Source organism: Mustelus asterias, unplaced genomic scaffold, assembly GCF_964213995.1.
Source record: "Mustelus asterias unplaced genomic scaffold, sMusAst1.hap1.1 HAP1_SCAFFOLD_823, whole genome shotgun sequence".
Lineage (NCBI taxonomy): Eukaryota > Metazoa > Chordata > Chondrichthyes > Carcharhiniformes > Triakidae > Mustelus > Mustelus asterias.
Window position 1 is genome coordinate 122,995 of NW_027590769.1, and position 22,444 is coordinate 145,438.

A 22,444-nucleotide genomic window follows, 5' to 3' on the forward strand; every position below is an offset into this window, starting at 1 on the left:
AAATCCATCTGAGTGCTCAAGTGAAGCTCGCCTGTTCATATTTCATCCAAATGATCGCATCAAACATAATGGCACCTTCCATAAGTACGGACACTCTATACAGCACGACCTTCAAAAGAGATTATCCGACATAGCAGCTGCAGCACCGAGTGTACAGCATTCCCAGCGCACTGGCATTCTGAAATCATTCCACCTGTGATGGAAAAATAAACAAGCGAAAGCAGAGAAGTGGCGGTCCGTTTCACCAAAAGTGGCTCATCCATTTCTGTCCCCACATGTTATCTAAAAACTGCCGACTACCTAAAATAATTGATGAGCTTGCAGACTCCAATAATTATCACAATTTTATTGCAGGTCCATAAATGTACTTCAACTTTCGATCGATATCAATACGCTATAAATTGTAATTATTTCACTGTGAAATTACAATTATAATTCCACTTGTGATGGAAAAGTAATTGTAATTTCTGCTTAACCCAGTTGTGTTGATTTATTTTACTAGTTTACAACTTCAAAATGAACTTCTAATTGAAAATCGTTTGGAAACAAATATTGTTGTGAATTAATTGCATCAATTATAATTTGTCTGTGGGATCGTACATTCGCGCCATTGCCTGAATATTCAGTCACGTGCAGCAGTCGTTTTAGTAATTCGATTTTTCCCACATCGCAGCGTCCTTCTCAGCTCTGCCCTGAATTTGGATTGGGTTAGAGCGTACATACACGTGCTGGTACAACAGTTCAGTGTACTGAGCATGTCAGCGCTTTCATGAATCACAGCAACAGGGTGGTTGAAGTCGGGGAAACTGTAGCTTTCAGTGAGCCGTGAGAAAAGGAAGAGGCCGATTGTCGGCATCCACAACAAGATGAAACTCGCCGAGGCGGCAAAGAGCAACACCAGGGCTTTCCTCCGATTCTGCATCTCGGGGTCCCCAGAACTGTGAGCATCTCCCCGGAATCCCCGCCGGACACGACTGGCCGCCAGGACGTGCCTGACTGTCAACAGGTTGAGCAGCACCACAGCGAAGTAAGGAACTAAGGGATTTAAAATAATGTTCATCCAGTCAAATGCTCTCCAGGCCTGCTTAGATTCAATGCTGAGACCGTCTCTATGTTCGTTTTGCAGGTTTTTATGATCATAGTAATGTATATTTGTGAAATAATTTGGGATTCTTCTGAAATATGTCGCAAGATAAATCACCACAACTACCAGAGCTGCAGATTTCGGAGTACAGTAAGTTCCTCTGAACTTCTGGCAGCAGATTGCCACGAAACGGTCAAAGGTGAAGGACACGGTTAGCCATACTGAGCAGTCAATCACAGCGGTACTCATGATGGAGTTGAGGCCATAGGCTACGCTGTTAAGGTAAAGCACCTGTGGGAAATTGGGAACCAATATATGGTTTACCAGAACAAGAAATGAGAGGACCAGGACGTCTGCCGTGATCATGGCGACCAGGTAGATAGTAGTGCTCTTGCACAGACCGCAGTCTCTGAGTTGGAGTGTTAGCATCGTGATTAAGTTGGCTGCAATAAACAACAATTAAGAGAGGTTAGACAAAAGAGCTACATGACTTAGAGTGAGTTCGATAATGTGAAGCCAATGTCCATTGGCTCAAATGCAATATTTATTTTAACACTGTTATATGTTCATAATAGCCCCCACCCTGAAAACGTCAAACACTCTGCAGTACAGCAATTCTCCTTCAATTTTACTGGAATCCATGCTTCAACGTTCCGGTTTCTATCGTCTATCTAACTTACGCCTGTAACTCGCTGCCACGTTTCTCTTCTCCAATCAGATGTTTTGTAAAATGTCCGACATGACGGCAAGGTGAGATCTTTAGTGATAGATATCCACAGCTGGATATCTGGATGTCTTGGCAGCTAAACAAATGGAGCACAGAATGCAGACAAGAAATCAAGGATTCTCCAGCGCCTAGATTTGGAAGACTGCAAATATGAAAGATGGTCGTGATGTTGTATTAAATTAACGGTGCACTGGAGGGCATGGCCATGGAAGAGATTGGAAGTGACAAAGCGAATGTTACATGCTCGCGTGCAGTTCCAGGGCATTAGGAGGAAGACACGGAGAATGTTAGCATTCATTTCAAAGGGGCCGAGTGTAGAATTGTGGAACTCGTGTTCAGCGTTGAAAATAAGTTTTGTGACACCCCCGAGAATTCTGTGTGGAGCTTTGCGCTTCTGACACAAGGTTGGGAATACTTGCATTTTTGGAAGCACTCAGTGATAGCAATTGCGAGCTTTTGACTTACGAGGCAACGTTCGACATGTGGGGGCTATAAAAATTAGAGTTCTGAATTGTGAGAGATGAAACAGTTGCAAACGTTTAATATTCTGGCGGGAGCTTTTCAGTCCAAATGCAAAGTGGATACATGTACCATATTACATTTACTTAAAGAAATATGTTACTTTAATGCAGGCATTTATGGTAAGGTTAACTACAATGCTTCACTGCCTAGAGCGAGTGTCTTATGAGGAAAGGTTAAACAGGTTGGGACTCTACTCATTGGAATTTAGACGAATGAGAGGTGATCTCAATGAAATGTAGAGGATTTATAAGGAGCTTGACAGGGTAGATGCTGAGAGGATGATCGACCTCATGAGAGAGTCTAATGCTACAGGAGATTGTTCCGGCACAAAGGGGAACCCATTTAAGAATGAGAGGAGGATAAATTACTTCTCTTGGAGGATTGTGATTCCTTACAATTCCCTGCCCAGAGAGCTGTAGGGGCAGAGTCCTTGTGCAAATTTAAGATTACAAAGTGTATTTATTTATTAGTCACAAGTAGGGCTTACATTAAAACTGGAATGACGTTCCTGTGAAATTCCCCTCGTCGCCACAGTCCGGCGCCTGTTCGGGTCAATGCACTTAACCAGCACGCCTTTCAGAATGTGGGCGGAAACCGGAGCACCCGGAGGAAACCAATGCAGTCACGAGGAGAACGTGTAAACTCCACACAGACGGTGACCCAAGCCGGGAACGAACCAGGGTCCCTGGCGCTGTGGAACAGTGGTGAGAACCACTGTGAGACCGTGCGTAAGGCTGAGATGGATCGACTTTTCATCAAAAAGGGAATCAAAGATAATCGGAAAAAGACAGGAAACTGGACCTGTGGAATCGGATAAGCCACGATCTAGTTTCATGATGCAGCAGGCTCTCGGGGTCGGACAGCCTGCACCTGTTCATATTTCGTATAGTATTATGGTCTAGTCTGGGAGACCACATGTAAGATATTCAGTTGTACATATGCTGTTTCCCATTTATGATATGTATGCACAATTGTATATTCACTCAGAGCGCCATTAGTCTGTAGAGTTATCTTCCCAAGGGAGCAGTAGCGACAGTGTCATTTGATACATTCAGGACTAAGTTAGATTAATATTTGGATCTGCACTAAGCGAATATTTATGGTGTAGAGCAGGATAGTAGAATGAACATCACAGTCGGATTATGAATGAAGTGATTGATTAACGTGGAGGGACAGAATAGCGCTCCTCTACTCTGTTCCTCGTATTGTAGCATCATTATTTCTGCATAATTGGACATTATCTGAGTTTTGTAGACGGCTCATATTATTTCATTCCTGGTTTTCACCACAGTTATGATATCGCCGGCAATATCCACTATCATACCCCCATTCACTGGGTGTTCTTAAAGTTAGATATGACCAAACTTCCTGACCCAGTTCAGGCCATGAGGAGAGACACATTTACGACTCAGTTAGATGTATGCGAAATGGCTGCCATGCATTCGAGGATATTACCGCGCTATTGTTTCCTGAAGATAATCAATAGATTTAGTGTTTGATTCCAATTTTGGACAGCATGTTTGCCTTGTGGCACACTCAAACCGTATGTGTTTGTGATGCGTTTTAGATGAAGCGTGGAAGTGCTGCGGGAAAAATGCAGAATCATTTGTTGGTATTGTGCGAAGGAGAGGACAGAAGCAGTTGGCGAATGCCAAACTGGCAGGAACAATGTAACAGCTGAAATAAATTTCTATGTTTACATTATGCAGGTCCGTACATCATATTTGCTGCTCAAAATCTGATACTCCTTACTCTGGGGGTGTAAGGACCAGATTGTTTAAGTGCTTTGAGAATACTCCAATTAATCAAGACCGACCCATATCTCCAGTTACCAGCTGGTTAATTCTGTACCTGGCAGTCACACTAACGTCACTTTCCATGGGCATGATGCGGAAATGCCAGCGTTGGACTGGGGTAAGCATAATAAGAAGTCTCACAACACCAAGTTAAAGTCCAATCGGTTTATTTGGTCGGCAACCTTTCGGAGTCTCGCTCCTTCTTCAGCTTCACTCACCTGAAGAAGGAGCGAGACTCCGACAGCTCGTGCTACCAAATAAACCTGTTGGACTTGAACCTGGTGTTGTGAGTCTTCTCACTGTACTATCCATGGGCAACACCTTTGTTCGATTGAGGCTGAGTGCAAGGCTGCGGTAGAGCAGCATATTTTAATATTACAACGTGATAGATGTCTGAACTCAATATTCATTTCAACTATTTCAAACCATAGTTTATAACGCACTGCCTGCATAATTTTGTTTATGCCGATTTGCCTGCTTTTTTCCTTTTTCTATTTTCCTGCCTTCCGACACTGCTTTCATTCTTCAACGATTCATACCCACACTCGGTAAATCACTTACTTATTTATTGTAACGTTTACCCTTCCATTTGTATTTTGCACCATGAAACGTGTTGCCATTTAATCTCCCCTACCTCCACACGCGCTGTCCGATTTTTACTGCCCTCCTCACGTCCTCTTGCACAACGTCCACCATCAATCTCTCTTCTTGAATTTCTGAATAAAAAAGGCTTTGAGCTGAATCGTTCAGTCTGAACAATCTTCACAGATCCAGCCACATTTTCTGAGTATTTCAATCATGTTTTTTTCTTGTTCATGGCGTTATGCAACAAAATGCTACAAGAGGGACTAATCCAACAGCGGATGTGAACAAAGTCCACATCGACACCAGACTAAAATAGTGTGTAACTGAACATTGACTGCTTTCAAACTATCATATTGCTGTAAAATTGATAAATGAAATCAACACACTACAGTATTGTGTGTTAAAATGGACTGCGGACAATTATGTCTCATTACATGGGGAGTCAGTGGCATCGTATTGTTGTCAATGGACTAGTAATCCAGAGACCCCGGGTGATGCTCTGAGGGCAAAAAGATAAAATGCTGTAAAACTCAGCAGGTCTTGCAGCATCTGCAAAGAGAGAAAAGAGCTAATGTTTCGGGTCCACATGACCCTTTGCCAACGTTAAATTGCTCTTGGTGAGTAAGTTTGAATCCTATTAATGTTCTATAACGGGTTCACTAATGTATTTCAGGGAAGGACATTTGGAGTCCTTATTTGGTGTGTCCTGTATCTGGTCTGCAGCATTGCCTTCAGGGATGGGCGATCAATTACTGGCCCAACAGGCGACGGCCATATTTGATGCACGAATAAAATAAATCAGTCAAGCATCACGTTGTAAACAATATCAGAGAAAATGGGTCAGAAAAATATCAGAATGAAGTCACATTTGGATCGCACAATTATTACCACTGCTGCCTCACAGCGCCAAAGGCACAGGTCCAAAACTGACGTTCGGTGAGTGTCCATGTGAAGCCTGCACCTTCTCCACGTATCTGTGTGGGTTTCAGAGAGGTTATCTTCCAACTATCTCAATAAAATAAATGCATGTTAATGTATTAATGTTCAGTCTGCAGGATGTCTGCATAAATGCAACCATTGCATTTTATTTGGCTGATAACCATTTTTCTCTGACAGATGCTCCTCGTTTTGCTGAATTTATCCTGCATTAACTATTCATCTTATTTCAGATTTCCAGCATCTGCTGTGTTTTCCTGTCACTAAGAAGACATAATTGGAGGAAAAAAGCGAGCTCGGATGGTTCTTGGTGGAGACGAATTTACTGGGAGCAAGCGAGGGATTTGCGTGATCAGAGAATTTGAAAACAGATATATTACAGCAACGGATGCAATGCAGATCGGAGAACACAACAACCATTGGTGAAGTCAATACACGGGCAGCAGAATACTGGAAGAGTTCAAATTTACAGCCAGAGTGATGGAAATGAATGCATTATCTGTACCGAACTCGCAGAAGGAAGGATTTATGTTTTATCAATAGAATAAAGCAAAGATGTATCAACAGAGTTTAACACTGACTGAAAACAATTTCACAGCTTACCGGGTATACATAAAGCCGCGACGATACAGTAAAAAACACCTTTAATCCTCAGAATTATTGCTTCCTCCATTTGATGTCCCTCCTGTGTGCGTTTGCTCTCTGGCAGAACACCACATCATTTTATTAAAAGACGACCCGTTACTTATACACTAGTAATAATTCCAGAGGGATAAATAGTTGTGTAATTCGCTACATCATTACAGTACATTAAACAAACATTATTGTTTCAGCATTTTTACGTGGCAGCCAACACGGCTTATTTGAGAAACATCAAAACCAAGGACACATGAAGGCTTCAGTCACTTGGAGACCACGGGTTACTATTATTATATTTCACATTCAAAAGCTCATTTAACAATTGCATAACATATATTTTCCCAAGATGTCACATTGAGAAGCTCCACTGATAAGTCCATTCACAAATTCATGAAATAAATGAGAGTGTGTATTCATGAATCACACAAGGATTTGAGTTTCTGTTTACACAAAGTTTCCTGCACTGTCTTGATTCTTTGATTCTATGCTTTATACCTCAAACTATTCAAACCCTGCCAACAATCCATGTGTATCCTTTTTCTATGTCAAAATATGTTCTGACGCTTTAATTTATAAAGAGCAAACCAAACGTCCTCTCTGTGCCTGATTCATCTCCCTCCAAAAGGACACACCCACAGCAACAGCCAAGTCACTCGATTACGACCTTGAAAGTTTTAGTGAAATATGGGAAATCTATTACCAGTGTATAAATTACACTTATATTCAGATTCTCAGAAGCTGCATGAAATTTGCTTTATTCTAGCACACTTACTTTATTTAACAGTGCGTACTTTCGTGGCGATGGCATTGTCTGAAGTTTGTAACAAATCTGTGCCACTTTTGGTTTTAAAAAAGACACAATTTAGACGAAGCAGTGAGTTCGGGAGATTGAAGTAACAAATTATACACCAACGACAGAATATGATCATTGTAAACAATGATCGGGGTCCCTAAGTATGCCAGGAATGGTGTGTAATTGAAGGGAATTAATCAAAAAATTTCAAATTATGCCCATGATCAGATCTAATTTGATGGTTCCACAAAATCCGATTCCGTTATCATTTGTGGCCCTGAGGAATGGAAAATCGATCAGCCTGACAATGAAATACAGACACTGATTTGAAATGATATGAGGGGTGAACAGCATCCTACAATACATAGTGTTTACTTTCAGACAACTTGTTCTCCCCAGAGGCAACCCCATCTCCAGCTCATTCACTCCAAGTGATGCAGATGTTAATGTGTATGGCTGTTGAGTGGTTGAAACAGGATAGGTTCAGCGAGCACCACTCGCTGCACAATTAAGCCACACTCAGTGCTGCTTGAAACTGCTTACTATACAATGTTCATCCAGGAATGCTATGATAACCCCGGATTCCCTTTTGTACGACAGTTTTCTGAAAAGACAGCGTGCCGCCCACGAACACCACACCTGCCCCCCATTAGTCCCACACAGCCTGAGGATGTTTCATACTCTTTATCTTCGTGTCAGAAGCAGATAGAATAATTTAACAGTTGGATTTACTGCTTCCCTCCCTTACCATTACATTCGCCCTATTGCTCCGAACATCTATACATAACTTTCTCCACATTCATGTCAAAGGATTTGATGTCTCGTTGAGCCATGACGCATTCTTCGCAGTTTGTTATTTTATTAACCAACATTTTTTTCAGAAAAAAAAATCATAACTGTATACATATTCAGTGCTCAATGTCAAGGTTGAATACGACTTCATCCAAAGCCTATACCCATCTGTGTCAATATCTAGGTTTTGATGAGGATATTGTGATTTAGCAACGGGATATCGGTAGATTGAGTGATGAGTGAAATCCTGGCAAATGGAGTTTAATGTGGGGAGGGATAATGTCATGTATATTGGCATATTGGCAGGGGGGAATCAAAAGGCAGAGTTGTATCTAAATGGAGAGGGGCTGCAGGTGAGTGAAGTGCAAAGGTGTCTTGGCAATCTAGTGCATGAATTATAAAAATAAACTAGCAGGCAGTTCCAAAAACTAGTTAAGAATGCAAGCTGAGAGGTATTTAGGCCTTCATTGGAAAATGGTTGAAGATTAAACAAAGGGTGATATTGTTGAAATTGTACAGGGTGCTGATGAGACCTCATCTGGAACTGCATACAGCTTTGGTCCGCGTACACTAAAAATGATACAGTCATATTGGAAGCAGTCTAATGGATTTAACTATGCTATTTCCTGGGATAAGACTGTTCCCTTTCAAGAGCGAATTAATAGTGTGCCTGTATTCCTTGGAGATTGGAAGACTGAAGGGTGACATTATTCAATCACATAACATTCTGAGGGTGATTGACAGAGTAGATGGTGCGATACCGTCAATGGTGGGAGACCTCGAATAAGGGGATATGACGACAAGATAAATGGTTGGTCATTTAAAACTGAGTAACATAAACATTTCTTCGCACAGAGATTGGCGAATTTCTGGAATTCTCTGCCCCAACATATAGTGGAGACCGGATCATTAGCAGTATTTAAGGTGGAACTGCGCAAACATTTGATAGATTGGTGAATAGAGGGAGATGGGGAAATGATAAAGGTAAGATATTGACCATCCTTGATTACATTAAATGACGGGTCAGGCATGAAACACTTGAGCGGGTGGTGATAAAGCTGCTTATTTCGGTTCAGCAGTCGATGTTTTGTAATCACCTCTGCACTGTGTTGTAGAAGCAGTTTCAAAATCCTGACTGCGCAACATTGAGGTAATTATGTTACAATTCTATCAAGATGTTAAGGGAAGGGCCACTTGTTTTCCTGTCTCCCGATTCATCTCTCTTCCCTCTCTATCTAGCAATTGGAGATCATTGCTTTACAACCTACTGTGGAAGTGCCTTGGATGCTTAAGTCTGTGAATCGAATGTGCGCCAGTGGGCATTTCCTCTCCATCTTTCAGCTTATATCATAAGCCTTCAAGGCAATCCAAGCCACTGCTGAGAGCTCGCAGAGGCGTGCTCGCCTCACTGCATAACACTATGCTTCAACCTCTGTTGTGGTAGTTTGAAAAATATCAAGCTCTAAGCCCATATAATCCCCAAATCTGGAACAAAAAACTCAAATACAGGATATTTTAGATAATGGTGATGCTTTACACAAGCGAATCTGGATTGCCAGTTATATTGTCGTGAGCGAGTTGATATCTGTCCGTGCCTTTGTCTTTGTGTGTTGTTGTTTGTGATGCAGAGTTTGTGTAATAGATGAGATATTACATTCTCCCACCGATCATTCCAAGGACCAGTCAAATGTGGTGTTAGTTAAAGCGTACCTTCACTCTGCACTCGTGTTTCAAACGTCAGGTAGGGAGTAAAAGTCACTCAGTTTGGTTGCATCGAAAAGTAAACAGGGCCAGTACAACATGGGGTTACAAAGAGCATAAACGTTGTATTTGTTAACGTTTGAACCCTCCCAGAATGTGTAAACCACTGTTAGAAAGAGCGTAGAAGTCCTTGGAATAGAAGACCTAACTGTTCAGATAACAGTATATTCGACTCTTGGCAGTGCCAAGGGAACTTGGAAATGTGGCAGTTGAAAGTATAGAGGCACTAATGTTGATTATATTTGGAATGTGGTGCTAATTAAAATGAAATTATGTCAACACAATTGAGGAGAAATAGCCTCTCAAAATGTTAGATAACACGAGGAAGAGGACGGACCCTGGAGCAGTCTATTATGAAAGATCAAGCTGGCGTTAAATCGAATGCAATGGGAACCATGGAATAATATTCATAGAATCTGCAGCAGTGTGGATTTTGGAAGAAATGGTGTTGATTTCAGAGATCATGCGAAGATCTGTGAGTCGAGAAACTGGAGGTATTTTTATTCCCTTATTATCCAGCAAGCGGGGTCAATTCCATATTACTGCCTTGGCCCACAAGAGCACACATTGTTCAGGAAGTTATCGTCAACTCCTATATATTTCTGGTGTAATAACAAAGATGGATATCAATAATTTACATTAATCTTTCGAGTGGTAATGATGGGACCAGCTTTCACACGGTGGTATTTCTTTTCTCCGACATTATTAATGACTCATTTAATTAAACGAATCGGATATTACCCCCCCCCCCTCCCCATCCTTAATCTGCTCTCTGCACTTGGACTGTTTCACCCCATAAGTGAAGGCATTTTTGCAGCAAAGTAAGTTGGCCAACATATACGGGAAGCTTTGAAAGATATGCTCAGAAGCATGACGCTTCACCATATTTTTCCAGTAACATTATAATCTAAGAACTCAATAACCAATCGCGACTCATTGGATGAAGTTGCCTGATATGGCGCAGTGTAATGTTGCAGCAGGTGTATGCTATCCATCTCTGGGTCACTGTATTGTTCTACCTTGCATTGACCTCTTCGGAATTTACAGAGTCGAATGTGCCTAAAATGGGTCTCACTGTCAGAGCATTAAGCAATACAATCAATGAAAATCCAACAGCCGTGTTGCAATTATCTCAAATCAGCCAAATACCATCCAGACTGGCTGAGAAGCATCGACTGGTTTCACAGCAAAGAACCACGGTAAATTATCAATTATTTATCTGGGTTCAACTGCAAATTAGACGGAGGCATTTTTCAAACAGAGCAGAATGCATGTTTTGGCTATAATCACGGCCACAGTTTCCTAAGTGCAATATTTTGACTTCGCATTCTGTCAATATAACTTCAAATCGATCGAAGAAAAAACGACAGTCAATCGGAGGAAGTACTCGGTGGCTGCAGAAAAATGGCATTACAATATGAGTGCGATGTTCAGATAGGGTCTAGCAAAATTATAATTATTTATCCAATACAATATGATAGCCGTGATGATGAATAATAGTTTAGCAGCCGACATGGCCAGGATGTAGGGGCTGGTGCAACTGGAGAGCACACTTTTCTGAGACAGGATTCCATTTACCATTAAATTAACTGTCAGTGAAAGAAGCGAAAACGTACTGAAAATGACTTATTAATAAGTCACCACATTTGACCCTGAGACTAAGTGCTGGATTTTAGCAGGAAGTAAAGGATTATTTGCAACTCGGTGAGAGGTAATAGCGCACAAAATGCAGGTTGCTTTCTCCTTGGATTGAAGATCAGAAAAGTTGTCGATCAGAAAACTGCTCTCAAAAGGCACGTATGGGTTTTGTACCGACAGAACAATGGAATAAAGGCACAAGTGATCCATCTCTATCGGTTTTAGGAAATTGTTAGAAAATGGAAAGTGAAAGATGAGTACAAGTTAATCTTTTCATTGTGATGATAGGGTGCAGAATTACCGTTGTGACCAATGAAGGAAATCTGCATCCTTGTAATGTTCCTAAATTCCATCTCCATGCAGGTTCATCTATTATAGTCACATCATCGAGACAACGCGGAAGCAGGTCAATTGGCCCATCCATCCTGCACTGAAACTCTGACAGAGCACCTTACCCATGCTCCCTGCCTGACATCTTCCAGTAACCGTATACATGTTCCCCGTTAATCCATATAACCTACACATTCTTTCACACTTCGGGACAATTTATCATTGCTAATCCACTGAACTTGCGCTTCTACCTGTGACCACTAAACTGTTTCTTAATTCCAGTTAGGATCAACACCATAGTTTTCAGTAAGTCATTTAATAGCATTACACAGTGAAGCCGTGGCTTGAGATATTTGTGATATTGATTACCATTCAAACTACTTCAGAGATGTGTTCCTCATAAAGATGTCGGGCTACTAACGGAGCATTCGACGTTCATATGGTCAGTCCTGTTGTTTTTAGCAGGAGCCCAATTAATGCACATCTGTCAGGATGTTTCATAGATTGTGGTCCAACTGGCATTCTAGTGCACTTCGATCGGGCACGGCAGCTTCTTGACTTTGTTGCCGAACAAGAGATTCCCTCTCCCCGTTTAAAAAGAAATAGAATTTCAGGAGCACAGATTATGAAGGTGGCATCGCAAGGAAAAATTGAACAAATGGGATGATATTGATTAAATTAAGACGGTATTCAAAATAAACATGATGCGCCTGCGAAAATAATCAAAGGCACCGTGGGAATTGTTGATCATCCTGGAGATATTGTTCGACAAACCAATGACTCGAGTGCACCTCGAAATGCTGAGAATGGAAGAGAAGAGTCAGGAATCGGTCATAGAATTAGCCGGCGGCGTTTTGTCGATGAGGTAGAAATTACAAATTCTGTTGCTTTTTTTTCCAGTTCACGTTTTAAGAAAATGAATTGATAACAATACACTGAGTGTGCTGCAGGATCACACTGTGCAGCTGTGCATGAATGGATAACAATACAGTGAGTGTGTTGCAGGGTCACACTGTGCAGCTGTGCATGAATGGATAACAATACAGTGAGTGTGTTGCAGGATCACATTGTACAGCTGTGCATGAATGGATAACAATACAGTGAGTGTGATGCAGGATCACATTGTGCAGCTGTACATGAATGGATAACAATACAGTGAGTGTGTTGCAGGATCACATTGTGTAGCTGTACATGAATGGAGAACAATACAGTGAGTGTGCTGCAGGATCACATTGTGCAGCTGTGCATGAATGGATAACAATACAGTGAGTGTGCTGCAGGATCGCACTGTGCAGCTGTACATGAATGGATAACAATACAGTGAGTGTGCTGCAGGATCACATTGTGCAGCTGTACATGAATGGATAACAATACAGTGAGTGTGTTGCAGGATCACACTGTGCAGCTGTGCATGAATGGATAACAATACAGTGAGTGTGCTGCAGGATCACACTGTGCAGCTGTACATGAATGGATAACAATACAGTGAGTGTGCTGCAGGATCACATTGTGCAGCTGTACATGAATGGATAACAATACAGTGAGTGTGTTGCAGGATCACACTGTGCAGCTGTGCATGAATGGAAACTGAAATCGTGAATAGTGTGCGTGCCCCACGTAAAGGCAGCAGCTCTTGTGGTTGATGCTTAAAAACCACCTGAGTTAGCCTGGCAAGTTATTCAGTCTCAGTAATTGGTCAGTAATTTGAGGAATGTAAAGTTCCGATCCATTTCGATTTGATTATTCACTCTTAGTTGTAATCATTGAAAAATCCGACCACTGCTTTCCTTCCCTATAAAAATATATTTTAAGCATATTCACATGACGCCCTCTGTTACTTTTCCATCCATCTGGCGTTCTTATCAAACAATTCACCACACTCAATTTTCTTTCAATTTGACAGTGCCCACTAAAAAATGCTTTTAACGTTTCACCTACCACTGGTTGCAATTGTCAAACATTATCCACACTAACAAAACTACAAAATTTTGAGTTATTATGCTCTTCCGGTTTCATCACATGCTGTGCCACTTTTAAATGGTGTCCAGCCAATTCTCCTGCTCTCTGCAAACTTTCCTGAAAATTTGGTTCATAGCCTAAGAATGTGCTCTCAGAACGTTGATTGACTAATTGCTGCTGAATCATTTTCAATTGTCATTTTAGCTCATGACCAAAACCTAATTCAAATGGGTAGAATGAAGTTGAGTCATTATGTGCATCCCGAATTGCAAAGAAATTAAATGGAATTCCTTCAACCCTATCCTCTGGATAATTTTGACAATAAAGAACAAAGAACAGTACAGCACAGGAAACAGGCCCTTCGGCCCTCCAAGCCCGTGCCGCTCCTTGGTGCAACTAGACCAATCGTTTGTATCCCTCCATTCCCAGGCTGCTCATGTGATTATCCAGGTAAGTCTTAAACGATGTCAGCGTGCCTGCCTCCACCACCCTACTTGGCAGCGCATTCCAGGCCCCCACCACCCTCTGTGTAAAAAACGTCCCTCTGACATCTGAGTTATTCTTCGCCCTTCTCACCTTGAGCCCGTGACCCCTCGTGATCGTCACCTCCGACCTGGGAAAAAGCTTCCCACTGTTCACCCTATCCATACCCTTCATAATCTTGTACACCTCTATTAGATCTCCCCTCATTCTCCGTCTTTCCAGGGAGAACAACCCCAGTTTACCCAATCTCTCCTCATAGCTAAGACCCTCCATACCAGGCAACATCCTGGTAAACCTTCTCTGCACTCTCTCTAATGCCTCCACGTCCTTCTGGTAGTGCGGCGACCAGAACTGGAAGCAGTACTCCAAATGTGGCCTAACCAGCGTTCTATACAGCTGCATCATCAGACTCCAGCTTTTATACTCTATACCCCGTCCTGTAAAGGCAAGCATACCATATGCCTTCTTCACCACCTTCTCCACCTGTGTTGCCACCTTCAAGGATTTGTGGACTTGCACACCTAGGTCCCTCTGTGTTTCTATACTCCTGATGACTCTGCCATTTATTGTATAACTCCTCCCTGCATTATTTCTTCCAAAATTTATCACTTCGCATTTATCCGGATTAAACTCCATCTGCCACCTCTCCGCCCAATTTTCCAGCCTATCTATATCCTGCTGTTTTGCCTGACAATGCTTTTCGCTATCCGCAAGTCCAGCCATCTTCGTGTCATCCGCAAACTTGCTGATTACACCAGTTACACCTTCTTCCAAATCATTTATATATATCACAAATAGCAGAGGTCCCAGTACAGAGCCCTGCGGAACACCACTGGTCACAGACCTCCAGCCGAAAAAAGACCCTTCGACCACTACCCTCTGTCTCCTATGGCCAAGCCAGTTCTCCACCCATCTAGCCACTTCTCCTTGTATCCCATGAGCCTTAACCGTCTTAACCAACATGCCATGTGGGACTTTGTCAAATGCCTTACTGAAATCCATATAGACGACATCCACGGCCCTTCCTTCATCAACCGTTTTTGTCACTTCCTCAAAAAACTCTACCAAATTTGTAAGGCACGACCTCCCTCTTACAAAACCATGTTGTCTGTCACGAATGAGATTGTTCCGTTCTAAATGCACATACCTCCTGTCTCTAAGAATCCTCTCCAACAACTTCCCTACTACGGACATCAAGCTCACCGGCCTATAATTTCCTGTGTTATCCCTGCTACCCTTCTTAAACAACGGGACTACATTCGCTATCCTCCAATCCTCAGGGACCTCACCCGTGTCCAAAGAAGCGACAAAGATTTCCGTCAGAGGCCCAGCAATTTCATCTCTCTTCTCCCTGAGCAGTCGAGGATAGATGCCATCAGGCCCTGGGGCTTTGTCAGTTTTAATGTTCCCTAAAAAACCTAACACTTCCTCTCTTGTAATGGAGATTTTCTCTAACGGTTCAACACCTCCCTCCGAGACAATCCCGGTTAACACGCCACTCTCCTTCGTGAATACCGATGCATTTAGGATCTCCCCTATTCCCTTGGGCTCTAAGCATAATTCCCCTCCTTTGTCCCTGACAGGTCCGATTCTCTCCCTGACAACTCTTTTGTTCCTAACGTATGAATTGAATGCCTTAGGATTCTCCTTAATCCTGCCTGCCAAGAACATCTCGTGACCTCTTTTTGCCCTTCTAACTCCCCGTTTGAGTTCTTTCCTACTCTCTCTCTGTATTCCTCCAGAGCTCCATCTGTTTTCTGTTGCCTGGACTTAACCTAAGCCTCCCGTTTCATTTTAATCAGATCCTCAATTTCCGTGGTTATCCATTGCTCTCGAATCCTACCTTTCCTATCTTTCCTTTTTACAGGCACATCCCTATCCTGCAGCCGTATCAATTGTTCCTTAAAAGACTCCCACATGCCAGACGCGGACTTACCCTCGAACATCCTCTCCCAATCAACATCCACCAATTCCTGCCTAATCCGGTTATAGTTAGCCTTCCGCCAATTTAGCACCCTGCCCGTAGGACAGCACTCATCCTTGTCCATTACTATCCTAAAGTTAACAGAGTTGTGGTCACTATTTGCCACATGTTCCCCTACCGAAACTTTGACGACCTGACCGGACTCATTTCCCAGAACTAGGTCCAGTATAGCCCCCTCTCTAGTCGGGCTATCTACATACTGTTCCAAAGAACCTTCGAGTACGCATTTTACAAATTCCTCCCCGTCCGGACCCCCAGCTCTCAGCACTTTCCAGTCTGTGCCAGGGAAATTAATGTCCCCCACTACAACAATCCTATTTTTTCTGCACCTATCCAGAATCTCCTGACATATCCTTTGCTAAATTCATGTCCAATGTGGATTTAATATAAGAGGCTTAGAATGCCAAAATACCTTTCTTATTACAATGTGATATCTCTCATCGAGTGCGTGTCAATTGAGATATTGTGAGTAACACTGGCATTGAATATTCGGAAGATGCAGATAGTTTGAGGAGGGTGAAGAGGAGATTTACTAAAAAATACCGGGAGGAGTCTCAGCTAAGTGAGGGAGACGAGATAATCATAGAAAACCTACATTGCAGAAAGAGGCCATTTCGCCCATCGAGTCTGCACCGATCACAATCCCACCCAGGCCCTACCCCCATACATACATTTACCCGCTAATCCCTCCAATGTGCGCATCGCAGGACACTAAGAGGCAATTTTAGCATGGCCAATCAACCGAACCCACACATGTGCGGACTGTGGGAGGAAGCCGGAGCACCCGGAGGAAGCCCACGGAGACACGAGGGGAATGTGCAAACTCTACACAGACAGTGACCCAAGCCGGGAATCGAACCCAGGACCCTGGAGCTGTGAAGCAGCATGGATAACCCCTGTGCTACCGTGCCGCAGATAAGATGGGTGCTTCTCTCTCCTCACATCAGAGGAAACAAATCAGGTCATGTAACTAAGTCTGAGAGAGAGGGGGGGAGAGAGAGAGAGAGACAGGCAGACAGACAGAGACAGAGACAGAGACACAGACACAGGGAGCGACAGACACACTGGTCCTCCATAGACATCCATATGTCTGTAACTTCCTTTAAATCCTATAACTTATCTGCATTGCTCCAAAACTGGCCTCTTGAGCATGCATGAGAATCATCCATTCAACATTGCAGAAATGTCAGTAGCTGCTTAGGCCTAACTCTTCTTTTTCCTAACGCTCTCTGCCACCCGTTACCCCTTTAAGATGCACCTTAACACTTATTGGTCTGGCCGGATCTTGGTCCTCCTTCCTATCAGAGATTCGCAGGACCACAAAACTTTGAAGACACGGAATGAGTTTATTCTTATTATGCGTGTTCAGGCCTCTGAATGAAAAATGCACCCAGTGTCATTAGCCCACCTTCTGCTCAGATCCCGCAATATTTTTCCTTTTCAGGTAACGAATGCAATTGCTCTCGTGAGGCTGAATCCACTATTTCAGAAGCCTATCATTGATCAAGTGTAAGTGATGTTCTGCCGAAAGCTTCGATGATTCACCTGGAGGAATGGATATATTGTTCACTGAGATCTTACTGGACGTCCTTTAGGTCTCGGTTGTAATGGACAGAGCGTGTGATATCAAGAAATGCAACGGCAGCAGCCGTATCAGAAGAAGGACAAAATGGTTTACCTCACGATTGTTGATATTGGACATCGCTCGAATGTCTACCTGAATCTGCAGTGTCCATAGTGACTTAAACACGAGACTCAACAGTAGGCCATTTCACACTTTGAGCCTGCTCCGCCATTCTTTATAATCATGGCTGATCTTCAAGTTCAATATCCTAATTCCCCATTTCCCCCATATCCCTTGATCCCTTTAGCTCCAAGTACTAAATCTAGTTTATTCTTTAAATGAGATAGCGACTAGTCCAAGACTGAGTGCAGCTTCTCTTTTGGTAAAATAAACATCGGTCAGAATAGTGCATTGTTCATTCTAGAGCCGTGCCTCCACATTCAATCTGGGATGTTAGAGACTGGAAATACTGTCCCTTATTTATAAAAAAGCTGTGATGTGGAGATGCCGGCGTTGAACTAGAGTGGGCCTAGTAAGAATTCTCACAACAGCTGGTTAAAGTCCAACAGGTCTATTTGGAATCACAAGCTTTCGGAGCGCTGCTCCTTCATCAGGAGCGCTGCTCTTTCATGAGGTGAGTCACCTGATGAAGGAGCAGCGCACCGAAAGCTCGTGATTCCAAATAAACCTGTTAGATTTTACTCTGCTGTTGTGGATTACCTTTTGCTATCAAGAACTAGCATCGGTGTTTATGAATACAAAACACGTGTATTCTGATAAAGATCCAGTTGCTTTAATAATGTGCTTTGGGGAATGATATCTGCAGGGTTTTTCCAGTCTAATCGACATCTGATTCTGTTCATGCTGCAACGGGGTTACATTTTAACCGCACCTCGACTATCATTCGGTTTGTTTTGTCACGATAATAGCAGGGAGAGAGCAGACGCCAGAACAAGTCAAGGTTTCTTTGGCATGTTCTACCTGCAATTCAATCGCACGCTGAATCTGACTCGTGAGCAATGTGTCAGGGTCATTCGTCGTCACCATCCCTGTTATGTCCAGTCCCACTGGCATTGCAGATCCAGCAGAGCTGACAGCTGTCTGGCACACATTCTGGATGCATTCTGGTGGGAAATCCCCAATAGTGACTCCAAAAATTATGATTTCTCACGGCATTCGTGCAAAGACAGGGAAGGACATCTTCTGCTGATTCCCACCTACCACCCTCCATCAGCTGAAAAATCTCTGCTACTCAAAGCTACAGGATAGTTGAGGGAATCATTAGCTTCAGATTTCTACCTTTCTCTTTGGTCCATGTCATTTCCTCAACCACCATGGGAGTCACATCATCTTTTGCATGGAAGTTCAAACGTGCATCAGCGTCCTCTGAACAGAAAGGCCTAATCTACTGGGAACTAAGTGTCAGATTATAATACATTTTTCCAATTCGATATGGGTAACAGATTTCTTAGTCTCAGTCGAATTTACGTCTCCATATTGTGAACTTAAAATCTGAGGCAATTGCCTGCAGCATTTTATACCTGGCACCAACCTCTCACTGAGAAAATCTCAGCCTTTATTTGAGTGATCAATTGCGAGGCTGTGGCGTCGTGGTATTGTCGCCAGATTAATAATCCAGAGAACCGGAGTAATTTTCTGGGACTCGAGGTTCGAATCCCACTATGGCACCTGAAGAAATTTCAATTCAATAAAAATATGCAATTGAAAGTCTGCTGATGACCATGAAACCATTATCGATTTTCATAAAAACCCATCTGGTTCACTGATTCCCGACAGGGAACGAAATCTACCATCATTACCTGCCTTGGCTACACGTGACTCCAGAACCACAGCAATTTGGTTGACTCGAAAATACTGTCAGGCATGGACAATGAATGCTGGCCCAGCCAGAACGCATGGACGAATAAAAATAAAATAAACCACCGTCAGTTATTAAGTGGCATGCGGCAAGCTGATTGGGCCTGTCAATCACAATGGCGGGTGGGCGTCTGTTAGTCACGGCGAACGTCGGCTCGGAGCATCTTCATGAGGAAAACCATGTTTAAATTGAGGGGGTTTATTTATTGTTGTCACTGACTATAATGTACAAATGTTATCTGTTCCGATTTTGGAGTCAATCTTTCCCTCACACGGTGTTTTGAGGCCATTATGAGGGGCGCCGCCATCACCGAGGAGTGATGGACACAAAATGGCGGCGGTTGTGGTTGTCCCCCGGCCGCTCGGCAAGGCCGCCAATGCTTTAAAAAAAATAAAGAAAAAAAATGGATTGCGGGTGTGGTTCCTATTTTCAAGGAGGGGAATAGGGATAGCCCAGGAAATTACCAACCGGTGAGTCTAACCTCAGTGGTTGGTAAGCTGATGGAGAAGATCCTGAGGAACAGGACTTATGAGCATTTAGAGAGGTTTAGTATGCTCAAGAATACTCAGCATGGCTTTGTCAAAGGCAGATCCTGCCTGACGAGCCTGGTGGAGTGCCTCGAAAATGTGACTAAACACATTGACGAAGGGAAAGCGGTAGATGTGGTTTATATGGATTTTAGCAAGGCGTTCAATTAGGTCCCCCATTCAAGGCTTCTAGAAAAAGTGAGAGGGCATGGGATCCAAGGGGCTGCTGCCCTGTGGATCCAGAACTGGCTTGCCCAAAGGAGGCAGAGAGTGGGTATAGATGGGTCTTTTTCTAAATGGAGGTCGGTCACCAGTGGTGTGCCCAGGGATCTGTTCTGGGACCCTTGCTGTTTGTCATTTTCATAAATGACCTGGATGAGGAAGTGGAGGGATGGGTTGGTAAGTTTGCCGACGACACGAAGGTTGGTGGGGTTGTGGATAGTCTGGAGGGATGTCCGAAGTCACAGAGGGACATAGATAGGATGCAAGACTAGGCGGAGAAGTGGCAGATGGACTACAATCCAGATAAATGCGTAGTGTTCCATTTTGGCAGGTCAAATGGGCTGAAGGAGTACAATATTAAGGGAAAGACTCTTAGTGCTGTAGAGGATCAGAAGGACCTTGGGGTCCGGGTCCATAGGACTCTAAAATCGGTCCCGCAGTTGGAGGAGGTGGTTAAGAAGGCGTACGGTGTGCTGGCCTTTATCAATCGAGGGATTGAGTTTAGGAGTCCGGGGATAATGATGCAGCTATATAAGACCCTCGTCAGGCACCACTTGGAGTACTGTGCTCAGTTCTGGTCGCCTCATTACAGGAAGGATGTGGAAAAGATTGAAAAGATGCAGAGGAAATTTACAAGGATGTTGACTGGATTGAGTGGCATGCCTTATGAGGATAGGCTGAGGGAGCTCGGTCTTTTCTCCTTGGAGAGACGTAGGATGAGAGGAGACGTAATAGAGGTATATAAGATGAGAGGCATAGATCAGGTGGATTCTCAGAGGCTTTTTCCCAGGGTGGAAATGACTGCTATGAGAGGACACAGGTTTAAGGTGCTGGTTGGTAGGTACAGGGGAAATGTTAAGGGGAAGTTTTTCACACAGAGGGTGGTGGGCGAGTGGAATCGGCTGCCGTCAGTGGTGCTGGAGGCAAACTCAATAGGGTCTTTGAAGAGACTCCTGTGAGTACATGGGACCTAATAGGATGGAGGGTTATAGGTAGGCCTAAAATGTAGGGATATGTTCGGCACAACTTGTGGGGCAGAAGGGCCTGTTTTGTGCTGTAGGTTTTTCTATGTTTCTATATTTCTATAAACAAATCGTTACATATGCAAAATCGATTAACCCAAACGTTTTGAAACAAAATTAAATATCCTGCACAACTGAAACATGAGACAGGGAAAAAGGGATAGATGGAATAGGTAGATAGATGAAGGAGAGTGAGAGAGAAAGGGTTAGGCAGACACGTGGTGAGACAGACAATGACAGGGACAGGAACAGAGACAGATTCAGGAATGAAAAAATGAAATGGAGGGATCTGTCCGCTAAACATAGCGAATGACATTCTTATCCCCCTCCACCCCTCCCCCCCCCCGCCAACCCGGCAAAAACACCCCCCCCCCATCCAGCCCCCGATCCCCTGCCCCCGCGTACATATGCTCATATCGTATTGTATTCCAGCTAAAATTATAGACTCCCACAAACATCAATTGCAGACTGACCGGCGAATCACTTTCAACAACATTGGTCGGTGGACGACTGTTGCGACAGGGAGGGAGCAATATTCCCTCGAGGGAAAGCGCTCAAAATCTTCTTTGCACTCGGTCCAGGAAAGTTGGAACGTGGGATATTGGGTTATAACTCTGCTAACCAGGTACTGGTTAATCGGCACTGTTTCGGGAGTTTCAGTGTATTAGCTTTCCAGAGATCTCGGCTGGTGCTCCCAGATGTGATTTAAAATCCATCGTGGTTGGTGTATTTAAATCCAATGAATACAACCCTCAACTGAAAGTTATTCTCAGTAATGCGGACCATGAACATATCTTTGGAGTCCCAAAAAAAACAACCTAGTTTATTAATGCATTTAATGGATTGACTCCTGTCCACTTTGCAAAGCAGGCTTTCATGCGATTCGGGACACTGGTCAACCTGGTTGACTCTCAAACTCTCTCTGAAATGGCCAAGCCAGTCTTTCAGATCAGGGCCATTGTTAGGCACCAAAGGCTCCTTCAGCCACGCACACGTCCTATGAAATAATGAAAATGAAGTTGAAACACGCTGAAAATAATTCACAGGAAATCCAACTGAGGAGATTTCCTTTTAACACAGTGAGATATTGCGATCTGGACTTTCTGACTGCAAGGATACGGGAAGATATCCAATAGTATATTTCTCAATGAGAATTCAACCAACAAATCACAGTGGCTGCAGTCACTTTTGGACAGCATTC

At 43.3% G+C, this 22,444-nt stretch overlaps 1 protein-coding gene across 1 annotated transcript; it reads right to left on the minus strand.

Annotated features, from left to right (window-relative positions):
- Window positions 1–622: 622 nt before the first annotated feature.
- Window positions 623–4,219, minus strand: LOC144487470 (putative G-protein coupled receptor 139). The gene is made up of 2 exons (XM_078205564.1): window positions 4,150–4,219; window positions 623–1,527 (listed from the first exon to the last, which is right to left on the minus strand). The coding sequence occupies exons 1-2, from the start codon at window positions 4,217–4,219 to the stop codon at window positions 623–625; spliced, it is 975 nt and encodes a 324-aa protein (XP_078061690.1).
- Window positions 4,220–22,444: the final 18,225 nt, after the last annotated feature.

Excerpts from the sequence above, each read along its gene's own strand:
- LOC144487470 (XM_078205564.1), bottom strand. The coding sequence starts at position 4,219 with ATGCCCATGGAAAGTGACGTTAGTGTGACTGCCAGGTACAGAATTAAC. Across the intron at positions 1,528-4,149 it reads GCTGGTAACTGGAGATATGG|CCAACTTAATCACGATGCTA; the intron begins GTCGGTCTTGAT and ends TGTTTATTGCAG.